At 44.1% G+C, this 17447-nt stretch overlaps 2 protein-coding genes across 4 annotated transcripts in view; both read right to left on the reverse strand.

Moving 5' to 3' along the window:
• The window catches only part of RASAL3 (RAS protein activator like 3), an 83599-nt gene extending 70819 nt beyond the window's left edge, over positions 1-12780 (reverse strand). Inside the window, exon 1 of the mRNA XM_040346281.1 lies at positions 12189-12780. Coding sequence (XP_040202215.1) covers positions 12189-12468 — 280 coding nt within the window. The 5' untranslated portion in view covers positions 12469-12780. The remainder of the gene's footprint in view (positions 1-12188) is intronic.
• A 95-nt stretch (positions 12781-12875) lies between these two features.
• PGLYRP2 (peptidoglycan recognition protein 2) overlaps positions 12876-17447 on the reverse strand; it is a 37322-nt gene continuing 32750 nt past the window's right edge. For all 3 annotated transcript variants that reach the window (XM_040346283.1, XM_040346284.1, XM_040346282.1), the window contains exons 5-6: positions 15978-16272; positions 12876-12957 (exon numbers count right to left, since the gene is read on the reverse strand). In XM_040346283.1, the coding sequence (XP_040202217.1) occupies positions 12949-12957; positions 15978-16272 (304 nt within the window). In that variant the 3' untranslated portion in view covers positions 12876-12948. The remainder of the gene's footprint in view (positions 12958-15977; positions 16273-17447) is intronic.

The raw sequence follows: 17447 nt of genomic DNA on the forward strand, positions 1-17447 counted from the left end.
TGTGTCACCAACTGACAGCTTAAGTATACCTGTCATGCAGTGTGGTGACCCGATCCCCGATGGTTCGTCCAGGCCTCCCAGGCAACCTCTAGTTCTAGGTTCTCCCCGAGCCGATCCCCCATCGCACAGCTCCCAGCCTAGGATCCTCTCAGCAGAAGGTTGGGACCCAGCAAGTCGCTGGGGCCCCTCTCAATGTTAGGGTGAGGCTCCGCATGGTGCATAACCTCATTGAAGCAGGCCATGGTGGCGGGGCCCATGGATGCGCGTACCCTGAAGGTGGATACCGCACCTGGAACTCGGGCCCTGCACAGAACAAAGACCAATGGCGGTTGCCACAGATATATCCCCCCCAGCATGCCCAACGAGGGCAGAACTCCTCTGATTGGCTGCTGGGCAAAGTGGGTCTGTCAGAACCCCTCTAGCGCCAACTGCCGCCCAGGGGTGATAACGCACCCCTGGAGCGCAGACTGATCTACAGGACAAATTCTGAAAATGGCAACAACCCAAATTTCCACAAATTGTGAATGGGAGTAAACTAACCCTCCCATTCCCCATTAACTTTGGCATAGCGCCCATACTGAAAGTAAGGGGGCGCTACAAAAATATTGTGTTTTTTTCAAAATTGACCCTCTTTTTTTGCTTATATCGCAAAAAATTAAAATGCAGAGATGATCAAATACCACCAAAAGAAAGCTCTATTTGTGGGGAAAAGAAGGGCGTCAATTTTGTTTGGGAGCCACGTCGCATGACCGCACAATTGTAATTCAAAGCGTGACAGTGCTGAAAGCTGAAATTTCGCCTGGACAGGAAGGGGGTATATGTGCCCAGTAAGCAAGTGGTTAACAACCTCAATACCAGGCACTTTCACCCCCTTCCTTCCCAGACCAATTTTCAGCTTAAATGCCTTGCTCTCGCACTTTTAATGACAATTAGTCATGCTACATTGTACCCAAATTTTTTGAAAGAATTGGAAAAAAAATAAAAAATCCCAACCAAGTATACTGTTAAAATAATGAAAAGTGTTTTAATTGCTTAGAAAAACTTGTTTTATGTTTAATCTACAGTAACGATCATCACAAATCTTTGTTGCATCAGGCGAGAAATCACGTTATATAGAGCTTCTTTCGACAATGCTCTCCAGAAACAGTGATATATGGTCTGCCAGCACAGACATCAATATATATAAACCATAAAAGGATGGCTGAGAGCATTATGGTATTTGCATATCAGAATTAGACCAAACAGAACAGGAAACATGTTCAAATTTCCGCTACTGAAACCACATAGATTCTATGGCAGAGTTACTGACAAAGTGTGTTTCCTCATCAATAGAGAGAGATACAGAGATGCTTAATTATATCAAGTACAGGCTTATTCTACCAAAACAGCATACAAAGCTTATAAACCTTCCATTGGTATTAGAACTACAAATCCCAGCATCAAATCAGCTTCATATTTTTACATTTAATGCTACTAAGTATTGTCACATTTTAATTTATGATTGTGTACTGGAGTTTGATTTGTGTTTCACATTGCTTGTAGTTCTGTAATTTAAAGCTGACCTCCACACAGATATAAAAGACAACTGAATACTCTTCTAAATGTGTTTAATACACAATTCAAGTACATGTAGACCTACTGTATTACAAATAGTTTTCTAAAGCACTGTGCATCATAAATACATTTTATTAAAATATTATTTATTTTGACAATTTTTTCATCCTGTGTTGCAGCCTCTTTGCAGCTACCTGCAATCTACACGCACTCCAGCATGGCTATAGAAAAATTAGAGCTGCGCTTAAGCATATCAAAGCAAATCACTGTGGAATAAACGTAGAAACATAGGCCCAGATTCACAGACATTGGCGCATATTTTAATGCCGCCGTAGCGTATCTTCTTTACGCTACTCCGACGCAGCGCAGAGAGGCAAGCACCAAATTCACAAAGCACTTGCCACCAAATCTGAGCTGGGTTTCTTATGCGTAAGTCGTCGTAAGTGGAAGTGGGCGTGAGCCACGCAAATGAGGCGTGACCCCATGCAAATGATGGGCCGAGCGCCATAAAGATACGAATAACGAAAGGCGCATGCGCCGTCCCGTGGACGCATCCCGTGCGCATGCTCAAAATCACGTCGGAACTACTCCCTAAGATATGCCGGATCACTGCCTACGACGTGTACGTAACCTACGCCTAGTCATATTCACGTACAATGTAAACGACAAAAGATACGACGGCTTGTGTTCCCTGGTCCATACCTTTGCATGGGTTGCGCCTCATATATGGGGAATAACTTTACGCCGGACGTACGACCTACGCAAAGCGCGTATATTATGTGCCGGCGCAAGTACGTTCGTGAATCGACGTATCTCCCTCATTTCCATATTTGAATAGGAAATCAATGGGAGCGCCACATGCGACCAGCATAAATATGCGCCCACGATACGCCGGCGTAGGCAAGTTACGTTGGTCGGATGAAGCCTATTTTTAGGCGTATCTCAGTTTGTGGGCAAGGCACATAGATACGACGGCGCATATTTGCACTTACGCTGCGTTTCTCTCTTGAGCGCAAGTGCTTTGTGAAACCAGACCATTCAGTATAATAAAGTCACGTGGACTTTATTAAATGTTCCTACGTTTATTTCACTGTTATTTGCTGTGATTTGCTTAAACGCAGCTCTGATTTTTCTGTATTTGTATGCAATTGTTTATATCACATAGTTGAGTTGCTGTTCTGCATATCATTTTTAGAATTTTTTTTTTCTTGTGCCATTAGTGTGGTTTACAGATAAGCCGACCTAACTCTGAATCTGCACCAACCTATGTTTAAGGCCCCGTACACACGACCGGATCTATCCGCTGGGATTTATCCGCGGATCAGTTCCAGCGGATAGATCAGGTCGTGTGTAGGCCCGAGCGGACAATTTTCGGCGGACATTTGTCCAGCCGACGGATTCCCAGCGGATAAAAATTTCTTAGCATGCTAAGAAATCTATCCGCTGGAATCCTGTTCCTCTGACTTATCCGGTCGTCTGTACAGACTCACCGGATAAGTCCGTCCGATCCCCATCCCTCGCATGCGTCGGAATGATTCGACGCATGCGTGAAAGAATTTACCTTCCAGCGTCGCGCACATCGCCGCGTCATCGTCGCGGCGACGGAGCGGACACGTCGCGACACGTGACCACGGATGTTTTCCGCGCGGATTTTGATCTGATGGTGTGTACAAGCCATCAGATCAAAATCCGGAGGAAAAATGTCCGATGGAAACGGTCCGGCGGACCGTTTACATCGGATAACCCCTCGTCTGTACGAGGCCTTAGTGTATTCTCTAACAGAGATACACTTAAACATATCTAAGATACGACGGCTTGCGCCGTCCTATCTTAGATTGCAATGTTGCTGATGGCGCTTCCATTGCGGCCGGCGTAGATTATGTAAATGAGGGGATACGCCGATTCACGAACGAACGCCAGGCCGACGCAGTACTTTTACGCCGTTTACGTAAGAGATAGGCCGCCTAAAGTTAGAGCTATGCTCTAGTGGAATAGTAATGTTAAGTATGGCCGCCGTTCCCGCCGCAAAATTCGAAATTTTTACGTCGTTTGCGTAAGTCGTCCGCGAATCGGGATTTACGTCGTTTACGTCCACGTCAAAATCAATAGGCCCGTACGGCATACTTAGCCGCAATGCGCACTGGGAAATGTAGTCACCCGGCGCATGCGCAGTGACAAAAAACGTCAAAAACGTGAGGTCAAGCCTCATTATCATGATACACGCCCCCCTCCAAGTCATTTGAATTAGGCGCTCTTACGTCCGCTCGTTTGAGGCTACGCCGCCGTAGATTAGCAGGTAAGTAGATTGAAAATCACTACTAGCCTAGCTAATTTACGGCGGTGTAGCCTAAACAGTCTAGGCTACGCCGCCCTAAAGATATTCCAATCTACCTGAATCTACCTAATAGTATCTTATTCAGTCTGCAGGCTGAATGGAGAAACTAAGGCCTCGTACATACGACCGAGTTCCTTGTCAGGCTTGTCGAGAAACTTGACAAGCTTTCTTTGCGTACACACTGTCAAGACAAAATCTCGTCGTTCTCAAACGCGGTGACGTACAACACGTACAACGACACTATAAAGGGGAAGTTTTATTCCACTGGCGCCACCCTTCTGAGCATGTGCGGGTTTCTAAGCATACACACAAACGTACTTCTCATTGAAAACCAGCCCGACGAGGAACACGACGAGGAAATTGAGACTCCCGTCGAGGAAAAAGAGAACTTGTTCTCCTTTTTTCTCGTCGAGGTCCTCGACAGTTTTCTCGATGAAAAACATACACACGACCGTTTTTCTTACGAGGCTAACAGACTCCACCATCCATGCTATACAGTGCCAATGGAGAAACCTTCCACTGCTGCCATTATATGTGGATAGCCGGGCCCAGAGGCTGTCAAAATACATAAAACGGCAGCTGCGTCCATTTGGATGTGTCCCTTGTTTGGCTAACAATTCTCTGTGCGCCTTCAATCAAGGAATATCAGATTGGAGGTGGCTGGTTCAGACAGCTTTAGGTTCTTGCTATCTACTGTACTGTATAGCAAGATAAGATTTGAACCTCTCAGGTTAAGAAAAGAGTACAAAGGGGTTAGGGGTGTACCATCATCCTAGTATCGAAGATAAAGTTGACCTCAGACTAGAAGAAGAAGGAGCACAGGGAGTCATTTGTGTTACAGTGCTGTGGTAACATGATTTTTCCTGGAGAGAGGATTGGGGGGGGGGGGGGGGGGGTGTTGCTTGGGGCTGAAGTGCCACTGATGGAATTGCCCATATATCATGTTTGATGTCTTTTGTTGCCAACAAATTGTAACAATTTACTGTTTGCATGCTGCTGTTAGAAATCATGGGACCCTGTACATCCTTCCTGACTGGGCAGCTCCAACCCTGCCTATACCCAACCCCCCCCCCCCATGGGAAACAGTGACACTGACTTTACCCCCCAATGCCCTGAAAATGCCCTGAAAATTAATGAAAAAGTCCCCTATTCCTGGGCCCTTCTGTTGACCTGATGGGGCCCAGGGAAATGTAATTTAAGCCCTGGTAAACAAGTAGAAGTCAGGGTGTGGTCTAGTAAAATCCATACCTCCCAGCTTTCTGAAATGGGAGTGAGGGACACCTATTAGCAAAAGTATGTAGGCAAAAGACACACCCCCTGCCATACCCTACTTAACCCCCCTGGCGGTATCCCCGAGCGTGACTCGGGGTGGGTTTTTTCTGCTATAATCGGTAACCCCGAGTCACGCTCGGGGTAGATATGCAGAGCCTGCAGCGTGCGCTGGCTTACCTTGTCCTGGATCCAGCGATGTCACCGCGCTGTGTGAGAGAGCGGGACCTCGCTCGATTCACACAGCGTCCTCCTGTGCCGCCGATCTCCGTTCCCTGCGACGTTACGACGCACAGGAGCGGAGATCGGCGCCAAATTCAAAAACGTAAACAAACACTATACATACAGTATACTGTAATCTTACAGATTACTGTACTGTATGTAAAAAATACACACACCCCTTGTCCCTAGTGGTCTGCCCAGTGCCCTACATGTACTTTTATATAATAAAAACCTTTCTTTCTCCCTGCAAACTGTAGATTGTCCATAGCAACCAAAAGTGTCTTTTTATGTCAAAAATGGTTTTAGATCAGCTAGAAAACAGCGATAATAAATTATAATCACTTGCAGAATTGTGCGATAGCGATTTGTGGGGAAATTCGTCATAAAAAAAAAAAATTATGACAGCGACAATTTTGCAACTGAGAAAATTTCAGTGATTTTGATTTGATTACATTATTAAATAATTTTTATTAGAATTATATTATTATTTGTTATAATTATTTATAATTATTTATTATATTATAATTTATAAAAAATTTTTTAAAAAAAATGTCATACCCAGGATGCCTATTAGATTCTTTTTTGGTCAGATTTAAGTGAGTTATTCCTAAGAATTACAGGCCTACAGTATAAAATGCCAAATTTCCTTGCAAATAATTGTACCGCTTTTGGTACGTAATTCCAGACAGAATCATACCGCCAGGGAGGTTAAAGAAGAATTGTACAAAAAAAATGATTGGTTAAACACAAGTGCTTTTTTACCACTATTCATTTATACTGGCTGTTGAAATTTACAAATGCAGCAATTTCGAAACTGGATAAAAGGTTTAGCGCTGGGAAATACTTTTTGATAGATAAGTAGTACATTTTATCTACAACTATATGGATCAGACCAAAATAAGGGACAAATGAGGAGGACAGAGGGACTTTTTTCCAAATCCGGGACAGTCACTCGAAATCAGGGACAGTTGGGAGCTATGTTAAATCCATTTCTTCATTTAGGAAGAAATTAACAATAAAAAGCCCTGGGTCCCCCTGTTTAGCTGATGAGGTCTGGGCCCAGTACAAAATGACCAGTTGTACTGTCTTACCAGCGGCCCTGTGCACGTTAGAATTATTTGTTGCTTATGTATTACAATGCCTACTCCATTGTTGCTCAAGCATTGTAACAATTGACTGTTTATTGCCTCGTTATTGTATATGATTGGCCATTTGTAGTCCATGTAGTTAGGGCTGAAATTTTCTTGCCTATGTATCTCCAATTCACCTTATTAATATAATAGATTCCCCTGCAGGCCTGTCACTATCAAACCATAGTTTGTGTCGATGCAGAGCACATAGTCACTGACGCCCACATGCAAATCTTGTTAGTCATTCTAAATGTAAAAAAAAAAAATTGCAACAACCTGAAAGAACACAAAGCAGATGTTACAAAAAAAGTTGTCTCCTTTGTGAGACCGGAACAGGCATTAAAATCAGCATGTCAAGTGCATCGGTCTACCTTTGTGCAGGGTATGGAACTGTGCCAAGCCTGGTAAAATCATACATTTGGCATACTGGCGCTATTGCCAAAAAAGCGCCCAGGTAAAACAAATACAGCTTCTCTAAAGCCTCGTACACACAAATGGATTTTCCGACGGGAATTGTGTGATGACAGGCTGTTGTTGGAAAATACGACCGTTTGTGTGCTCCATCGGACAATTGTTGTCGGATTTTCTGCCAACAGATTTTGGATAGCATGCTTTCAAATTTTCCGACAACAAATGTGTGTTGCTGGATTATCTGATCGTGTGTACGCAAGTCCTTCGGACAAAGCTCCAAAGTACAAACACGCAAGCTCACTATAACACAACATTAGCAGAAGTTGTCCAAAGGGTGGTGCTAAAGAGCTAAAAAAAACACATAGTTTCGTATTTGTTGGCAGACAATTCTTTGCCGTTTGTATGCAAAACAAGTTCATGGCCAACGCCCTTCAGACAAAAGTCCTACACTTTGTCCGCAAAAAATCCGATCGTGTGTAAGGCTTCACTGTAAAGAAACATTTCCATATGTGGAGATTCAGTCTCTTCCTCAAGACATGAATGCCCCTTTGTCTTTTGTAATGAACCTAACGTGAATACCTCAACACCAAATTTTCTATATGCACCACTTACTGTATGCACAGTATACATGATGACGATCATATTCCCCCTTAATCGCTGCTTCTCAAGAGAATAAATGCAGTTCAGCTATTCGTTTAGCTGAGCTCCTTCATGCTGCTTATCAGTTTGTCTGCCCTTCTTTGCGTTTTCTTCAGTTCCCCAATATCATTTTTGATAATCTAGCATGAAAGCAACTCTGTTGATAAAATAAACATGTATGATAAAGGGGTTCCCTGCAAAGAGCACAATAAATATTCACTTCCCGGCTGCCCACACAGCTGGTCTCTGTAGCAGTAAAGAGAAACCGCCAGCTATAGACCAGACAGGATTCAAAGACTACAGAATTATTAATTTCCAGGTCCCCCACTTCACTCTGTGGTTCCCACTTGTGTGATTACAGCACAAAACTTGTGGCCAGCCGATGGAACCACTAAGGACAATGTTTTACTAGGAAACTGACACTCCTGGAAGTGAATAGTCAATGACTTCTTTGTACCGTGTTTCCCCGAAAATAAGCTTTATATTAATTTTGGCAACAAAAGACCCAGTAGGGCTTATTTTCGGGGTAGGTCTTAATTAGGGTTGTCCCGATACCACTTTTTTAGGACCGAGTACAAGTACCGATACTTTTTTTCAAGTAGTCGCCGATACCGAATACCGATACTTTTTTTAAATGTGTCCCCAAATGCAGCCATGTCCCCCACATATGCAGCCATGTCCCCCCACATATGCAGCCATGTCCCCCCACATATGCAGCCATGTCCCTCCAGCCATTTCCCCCATACCTTTGCCGGAGAGTAAGACTTGACAAGCTGTGAGGCGGGCGGCGGCGGAGACAGGCAAAGAGTCGCTGATTGCTGCCATTACTAGTAAAAAAAAAAATATGTCCCCAGATTTCTTTTAAAAAAATCTGGTCACCTTACTATAGGGGCAGAGAGTGCCAGCAGGGGACTCCAAAAGAAGAGGTAAGGGACCGCTCTGTGTCATAATATTTCACAGAGCAGGTACATATAAACAAAATAAATATCCTTTAATATCACTTTAAAGTAGCTGGCAGTTTTCTTGCCTCTGCGGGTGCGTTTACGTGGTAGTGTACACTCCAGGGAGACTCCAGGGAGACAAAAATAACCAGGCAAGATCTATTAAGGCTCACCTTACCAGGGCATACAGCCATTATAAGTATTCTATTCCGGTATCGGGGGTATTTGCGCGAGTACAAGTACTCCCGCAAATACTCGGTATCGGTCCCGATACCGATACTGGTATCGGTATCGGGACAACCCTAGTCTTAATATATTCGTTCTCTCCCTGCCTGTCAGGAATCCCCAGTTTGCACAAACTTAAAATGGCCAAATTCTTTCTTTTACAGTAGCACACAATACAGAATGTGTGTGCCCCTGCAATCCAACAGTGCTAAACACCTCAGCCTTCCTCCACCTCTTCCAGCCACCAGCGAGGGACCCCAGCCCCCCCTCTGCAATGCTCGAAACAGGGAAGAGGGCACACCAGCATGTGAGAAAAAAAAAACTGTAAACCTGTAAATACCTTGTGGAGACCGGAGTATCCATGCTGCATAACACACACATGTTGATTGGAGAGGCTCTGCACCGTAGATTCAGTGACCCGCCAAAGCTCTGTGAAGGGAGGGGGACCAAGCTCCCCGCAGGCAGGCAGGAGAAGCGACCGGAGTATCCATGCTGCATACCGCACACGTTGATTTCAGAGGCACCGTACGGTACTTTCAGTGACCCGCCGAAGGTCTGTGAAGGGGGGGGGGCCCAAGATCCCACGCAGACAGGCGGGAGAAGAGGAGACCAGCGGGGAGATCAGCTGAGCGCCACTCTGTATCAAAGGCACCTCACACAGCTAGAGACACACAGCACACTGCACACCGCCATAACAGGGTTATACCACGTTTCCTCAAAAATCACACAATCACCTCAAACTAGAGCTTATTTTTGGGGTTGGGCTTATATTGCAGCTCTCCTGGAAAATAGCTCTAGGTCTTATTTTCGGGGTAGGTCTTATTTTCGGGGAAACACGGTAGTTTATCATACAGTTTTATTATACTGACAGAGCCGATTTAGAGTGGCTAAAGGTATAGCATGACAATTCGAACATACAAGCATGATCTGATGGTTTTTAGGAAAAACAGTCTATTCTGCTCCATGAACAACATAGTCTACTCTGCCATATGTAGATGATCATGCCTATAGAGAGGGGACAAGCAAAAAAGTGGAGGCAGACTTCAATGCAATAACATAAGGGAGCATACAAGGTGTTTGACCCTGCCCAACTGACCAAGCACCCTACTTAATGGTTACCCAGGGCTGTCTGCAGACATATACGACATGAGATTGGTTTCCTGATCTAGCAAAAATGGTGACAGTATTCTAATTTCTACGTTCAGTTTTAGTCACTAAGGGGTTTATTTACTAAAACTGGAGAGTGCAAAATCTGGTACAGCTGTGCATAGTAGCCAATCAGCTTTTAACTTTGGCTTGTTCAATTAAAGCGGAGTTCCACCCAAAATTGGAACTTCCGCTTATCCCACTCCTCACCCCCTTACATGCCACATTTGGCATGTAATTTTTTGGGGGGGGGGGAGTGGGGGCTTCAGGAGGAGTGGGACTTCCTGTCCCACTTCCTCCTTCCGCCGAGACGCTGGTTAGGCGATTAAGCTTAATCGCCTACAGCAGCCCCTCCCTGTAGACGTTCGCCTAGGACACGTCACAGGTCCTAGGCGATCTCCTGTCCAAGCAGACGGCGCAGCGCCGGGCCGCACCGTGCGCGCATGCGCAGTGCCGCTCGCGCATGCGCAGTGGGTGCCTGGCCGTGAAGCTGAAAGCTGTCACGGCCGGGTGCCCACAGATGAAATGAAGACGCCGGCCGGGGAGGGGGGGAGAGGAGCGGAGCTCCGGCCGGGGGCGTCGCTGGAACGCTGGAGCAGGTAAGTGTATGTTTATTAAAAGCCAGCAGCTACACTTTTTGTAGCTGCTGACTTTTAATAAACATAAAAATTGTCTGGAACACCCCTTTAACCAGTTAAGCCCCGGACCAATATGCAGCCTAAAGACCCAAGGTGTTTTTACAGTTCGGAACTGCGTCGCTTTAACAGACAATTGCGCGGTCGTGCGACGTGGCTCCCAAACAAAATTGGCGTCCTTTTTCCCCCCACAAATAGAGCTTTCTTTTGGTGGTATTTGATCACATCTGCGGTTTTTAGTTTTTGCGCTATAAACAAAAATAGAGCGACAATTTTGAAAAAAATGCAATATTTTTTACTTTTTGCTGTAATAAATATCCCCCAAAAACATATATAAAAACATTTTTTTTCCTCAGTTTAGGCCGATACGTATTCTTCTACCTATTTTTAGTAAAAAAAAATCGCAATAAGCGTTTATCGATTGGTTTGCGCACAATTTATAGTGTTTACAAAATAGGGGATAGTTTTATTGCATTTTTATTAATTTTTTTTTTTTTACTACTAATGGCGGCGATCAGCAATTTTTTTCGTGACTGCGACATTATGGCGGACACTTCGGACAATTTTGACACATTTTTGGGACCATTGTCATTTTCACAGCAAAAAATGCATTTAAATTGCATTCTTTATTGTGAAAATGACAGTTGCAGTTTGGGAGTTAACCACAGGGGGCGCTGTAGGAGTTAGGGTGCACCTAGTATGTGTTTACAACTGTAGGGGGGTGTGGCTGTAGGAATGACGTCATCGATCGTGTCTTCCCTATAAAGGGAATGACGCGATCGATGCGCCGCCATAGTGAAGGACGGGGAAGCCGTGTTTACATACGGCTCTCCCCGTTCTTCAGCTCCGGGGAGCGATCGCGACGGAGCGGCTATAAACAAATAGCCGCGCCGTGGTCCCGGATCGCTCCCCGAGCGGACCCGACCTCTGCATGTAGCGGGGGGGGGTCCCGATCGGACCCCCCACCCGCTAATAGGCAAGGACGTACGTGTACGCCCATGTGCCTGTACGTGCCATATTGTGGACGTATATGTACATGCGGGGGTCGGGAACTGGTTAAGCTTTGACAAAAAACCTGGAAGCTGATTTGTTTCTAAGTGGAGCTGCACCAGATTTTGCATTCTCTAGTTTTAGTAAATCAACCCCTAAAAGTCAAGGGCTGTTTGTTTTAACAGTTTATGGATATGTTACTAATGCCCCGAACACACAGTCGGAATTTCCGACAAGAAAAGTCAGATGCAAGCTTTTGGTCGGAAATTCCGACAGTGTGTAGGGCATCGGACTTCTCCTGTCGGAATTTCTACCAACAAAAATTTGAGAGCTGGTTCTCAAATTTTCAGACGGAAAAAATTCCAAATTGGAAATTCCGATTGTCTGTAGCAATTCCGACGCGCAAAATTCCGACGCATGCTCGGAAACAATTTGACGCATGCCCGAAAGCACTGAACTTTATTTTCTCAGCTCGCCGTAGTGTTGTACTTCACCGCGTTCTTGACGGTCGAATGTTCAGAGAACTTTTGTGTGACCGTGTGTATGCAAGTCAAGCTTGAGCGGAATTCCATCGGAAAAAACATCCAAGGTTTTTCTGACGGAAAATCTGATCGTGTGTACGCGGCATAAGGCTCCAATAAAGTTCATTGTGCTAAATCAGGAATCCTTCCTCTCCCATCTCTTTACTTACCTTCAGTCACCTCAACTGGCTCTGTTATGTCCTTCTTCCTCCTTTTCTGTGGCAGCGAGACTGATCCCAGGTAACGTGCAAAGCTCCCTTTTTTTGATTTATCGGATAGCTTTGACTGCTTTTTTTTGGATGGCTTGTGTTGGGTAATAAAAGAGGTTCTCCAGTCCTGAAACTTGTTCCACACACTGCGATTTCGGTTTTTCCATTGATAGGAGGCCAAGGGATTGAGTTCTGGAATGCTAGACTCGTGGTCTGTCAGCTCCTCACAAGGCTCCACCATCTTGTGCCTCAGATAACGGTGATGGCTATGAGATGTAGCACAGGTCTATCTCAGCTCAGATTGATGTTTTTTATATAAGTCTCAATCCTCTTTAAAGCACCCTTTAGCCTTTACCTCTTCTTCAGCATGTTATCATATCTGATATCTTTTCAGCTTGCTTGCAAATTGTCTGGTTCCCGTCCTGTTAGTGTCTTACTAAGTTCCTCTCTATTACCATCTATCTGTAATCTGTCTTTCCCCTACGCTCTCTACCCTCACAACAGGAAATAGACTTTTTTTGGAGCTTTTTTTTCAAATAACAGTCAACCTGTGGTGTTCGAATATATTTCAGCAACTCAGGCCGGTGACGAAGAGGGGCGGGCGAGACTGTGGTAACAAACATCTGACATAATTCACAGAACACATTGTTATCATGAAAATTTTATTAAATGCAGCATATGATGCGTTAGATTCAGGTTGAAAGCTGAGAATAGATCATTGTCAGGATTCCTGTAAATAAAATATATGTTACTCCACATTAAATGCTAAATACACTCTGTCGCAGAAGTACACTCTGTAGGCATACAATACATACTATAGCTCTTTGCCTGGAATCAATCTGTTTTTAATTTAGTATTTTCGTTTTTAATTTTTACCAACACTTTTGGTAGAGTTGGAGGCTCTACCCCTCTACAACCTGCAGCTTTGGCTACTTCTCAAACATCACCAGGTATCCAGCAACTAAATAGGAAGCCTAGCGCATGACTATGCTCAGAAAGGCAACCAGGCTTACATCTATGTTGCTCAGTGACGGTGCTCTGTCGATATGTGCCCGCTGTCGAAAAGTGCCCGCACTTACGCACAACGGAAAGGCACTCCAGCTGAGTTGCCGATCAGCTGGAGTGACGTCCCATAGCGCATGCGCACATCGTAGAAGCCTTTTTTCGGCAGGAGATACCATTTATCGGGCACAATTTAATGCTATGCAAACAGCGGAGAGACACCGTATTTGTCATATTGTGCCTCGATGTTGCGCCGTGGGTTTACAGTGAGGCACAATCTGACATCTAAGGTGTCCCTCCACTCTTTGCATAGCTTTCAATTGTGCCTGTGAAATGGTATCGCCCGTCCTACGATGTGCGCATGCTCTATAGTGACGTCACTCCAGCTGATCGGCAACTCAGCTGGAGTGCCTTTTCCTTTCTGCGCGGGCACTTTTCGACGGAGGGCACAAATCGATAGAACACCGGCCCTGCATGATCAGAGGGGGACATTTTCTATTGTTGCCTCCTAGTAGAGACAGTGCTTGTCTTTTAAATCCGTTAACAAGTGCTGAGCTGATTAGAAAGCCCAACGTGCCCTGCAAAACAGTGTATTTTTCAGGCACCCTGCATTAAATGTTTTCTTAAAATAAAGATTCTATATAATTAAAGCGGTTGTAAACCCGCATATACCATTTTTTTTTTTTTTTACACCTGCAAGGCAAAAGCCATAATGAGCTAGTATGCACCGCATACTAGCTCATTATGAAATACTTACCTCGGAACGAGGAGAAGAGAACTTAACTGGTCCACGCCGAGCGAGATGTCACCTTGACTCGGGGTGTCTTCTGGGTATCGCCGCTCCAGCGCTGTGATTGGCTGGAGCGGCCATGACGTCACTCCCACGCATGCGCGCGGGAGATTTCATTCCTGCAAGGGCAAGGGCCGGCGGAGGCCGGGCCTTCAGCCGAGGATCCCCCTGCGCATGCCCCGCTGCAATCAGCGGTGCATTGCGAGGGAAATATCTCCTAAACCGTACAGGTTTAGGAGATATTCTTTATACCTACAGGTAAGCCTTATTATAGGCTTACCTGTAAGGTAAAAGTAAAAAATGTGGGTTTACAACCACTTTAACAAAACAACATACAAAGCAACAGTTTATTAACGTGTAAAATGTAATTGAACACAAATACAATATTAACCAGACATCACTGAAACCCATGCCAAATGTATGTGACAGTTAACAAAAACTCTGACTAAGTGGTATATATGTTTATACTTTCCTAAAAGCAGGAAAAATAAATTAAAATTAATTTTAGAGCAAACAAACACAATATAATACCCAATTTTTTGGCAAGGTATAAAAGACGGGTTGGATTGAGTAAATAGATACCAAACATGTCAAGTCATAAAATTGTCTATCAGTGATATTTTAAAAGCCATTACAGATCATCAGTTTAAAACGTTTTCTATGTTACTAGAATTATTGCTTTTACTCTGACATTCATGGTGATACCTTACATGTGTGTTGCAACTTATGGTTACAGGTGCGTGGCCATTTAACTTTATATCTATCACAAAGGGCTAACGAGTTCCCTATGTGATTGCATTGGCAGGTGACAGGTCCTCTTTATAGAGACATCAGGGATGTATTAGACCACAAATGTCTCTCCTGCCCTCCACTTCAGCAAGTCAAGCATAGAACATGCTTGATTAGTTAATTCCCTGGCTACAGCTGGACAATTACAGCTCTGAACCCAGAAGAGATATAATATATATCTCATGTCACTTCTGGATTTATTTGTCACAGAAGAGATTAGGGAATGGATGTGGTGTTACTTTATCGGTAGTATAAAAGTGATCAGGACTCTTTAGCGTTGCCTAGATTTATTTTATTTGAAAGCTGATCGCTGAATCAAAAAACACAAAACCAGACATTTAGATGTAAACTCTCACATATACCCAGTGACGTGAATAGGCTCAGATGATACACAGAGATGAAACAAATCATCCTACATAGGTTTTACATGTATATCTGCTGTCTTCAGCTTTATATACTGTTTAGAAAGTGCTTGTCCTGTTAGAATTTTCTCTTCCTGATCCACCTGTGGGTGTGGATTCTTTGCTTACACTGGGAGACAGCTGATTGGAGGAAAGGCACACACCCCCTCTCCACATTGGCAGAGATTTGCAGAGCTGTGCTGTGAATAGTCCACAGCTCAGCTAATCTGCTAATCTATTTATAGCGCCCACCCTGATACAACATTCAGGCTGGTTTTATCACAGTTGACAGAGAATATGTCAGAAGTTATCATGCTGATAACTGAAGAACGGAGCAGGAGAAAGCCAAGGGACTTTGGAGAGAGATAAGAAAACACTGGAGATATATGTGCCCAGCTCACATTTCATGAATTGGGTTTACATCCACGTTAAGAATCTTTGGTCAAACTTTTTATTATTTTGTTTTTACACATTGTAACACCGCTTCTTTTCAACCTGCATGCCCATAAGTTTAGTTTCAGGTGTCAAGCTTCTATTTTTTTTTTTGGTGATCATATTTTTGATTTCTACTTTCAGATGAGCTTGTTCATCTATGATCTGCTGAAGAGAGAGCTCAGAAACAAACAGGTCCTAATTTTTTTAATTTTTCACATGAGTAATGTGATGTCAATGGTGAACTTTCAATGGAATTATGTAGTATCTTTAGATACAAAAAATGCTTTGGGTGTTTATTAATCATACTAGAATGTTTTATGTGGTTCTTCATACCTTAAAGTTCTTCCAAGCAGAAATTTTCTGAAAGAGGGCATCTCCTGGACAGGATGTCCTTACTACTTGTCGGTGGCCTTGAACAGTGTAGTTGGAGGTGATATACTCAGACGTCACTGCACAGCTCAAGAATCGATCTCTCACCAGGCTCAGGATGGGACCCTCAGGGACTGAAGCCATGAAATTGCCGATAAAGCTCACACCATATCCAATAGAGTTGTGGCCCAATGTGTGAGCTCCCACCCAGAGCCATCCTCGTCCTTCATAAAGATATCCATCAGATCCTACCACAAAGCTGGGGAAGAGGAAGAAATGAAGATGGGGTTAAAATGATGATCTAGTTACCAGAGCAGTTATTCATGTGGATCCAATCAGTAATCGTTATTCACTACATTGGCATTGGACCCAAAAGTCTGAGTGACAACAATCAAAGTCATACTTGGGCATAAAAAATGATAGTACCAATGCAGACTGCATGTATGCTTTTGAACATTTGAATAAAGCTGCTTGTCCGGAAGTGACGTGCAGGTCCGGGTCGGATCTGACGTGCAGATGGATCTGACGAAACAGCTGACGCTGTGAAACGCGTAATCCTATTGGCCGACCCGGACCTGCACGTCACTTCCGGCGCGACGACGGTACGCTGTGCTCCACAGTGAAGCGCACGCCGCATCCTCTGTGGCTCTCCGGTGCTCCTGTCCCCCGACACCGATCCCCAACAAGTCAGCCACAGCCTACACTCTGGATGCCCGCCAACCAAGACCTCTGCAGGACTCCAGGCACCTCCTGATCGCCTACATCACTCCATGTTTGCCTACAATCCACTTCTAGTTTGTGAGTAGGCATTTTTCATATGTACATTCATTTGATTTTATTCCAGTCATTAAATTTGGGCTTACTGCACTCAGATTTGGCGCACTTTGTCTTTTCTTTTTTTGATCGTTTCAGAGCAATGCTTCTGCTTTAAGGTACTGCCGCTAAGTGTTATCTACAGCAACTTATACTACATTTTATTGATCCAGGACTTTCATGGACATTTTTATTGGTTTTTATTGGACTTTAGTACAAAAATTTTATATACCTCATTGTAATTTGTGCTCTGCTGGATCGTGCGCCACATACTCTCTTTTCTGCATAAAGATCATGGGTTGTATCCTTTTTAGAATGCACTCTATATGAATGGCAGCGATGAAATTGAAAACTCTGTAAAGAGGTATCTTTTACTATGGACAATAGACAAGGTTCTTCATTTCTAAAGCAGTTTTTATTCCTAGTTCTTTAGCCAGCTATCATTGGGGCCCAGTCTTTATGGTGCTGCACATGTGTACAGTCCCAGTAAAGTCTACACGTGGTAAATAATGCTGCTAGTTCGATATGTATAATGCATAATAAACGAATTAAAAGGACAAGTACAAGTGCAAATCTAAGAGGAAACGAGGTATGAAAGTGACAAATGTCCGACATTTAGCT

This window comes from Rana temporaria, chromosome 3 (assembly GCF_905171775.1).
Source record: "Rana temporaria chromosome 3, aRanTem1.1, whole genome shotgun sequence".
NCBI lineage: Eukaryota > Metazoa > Chordata > Amphibia > Anura > Ranidae > Rana > Rana temporaria.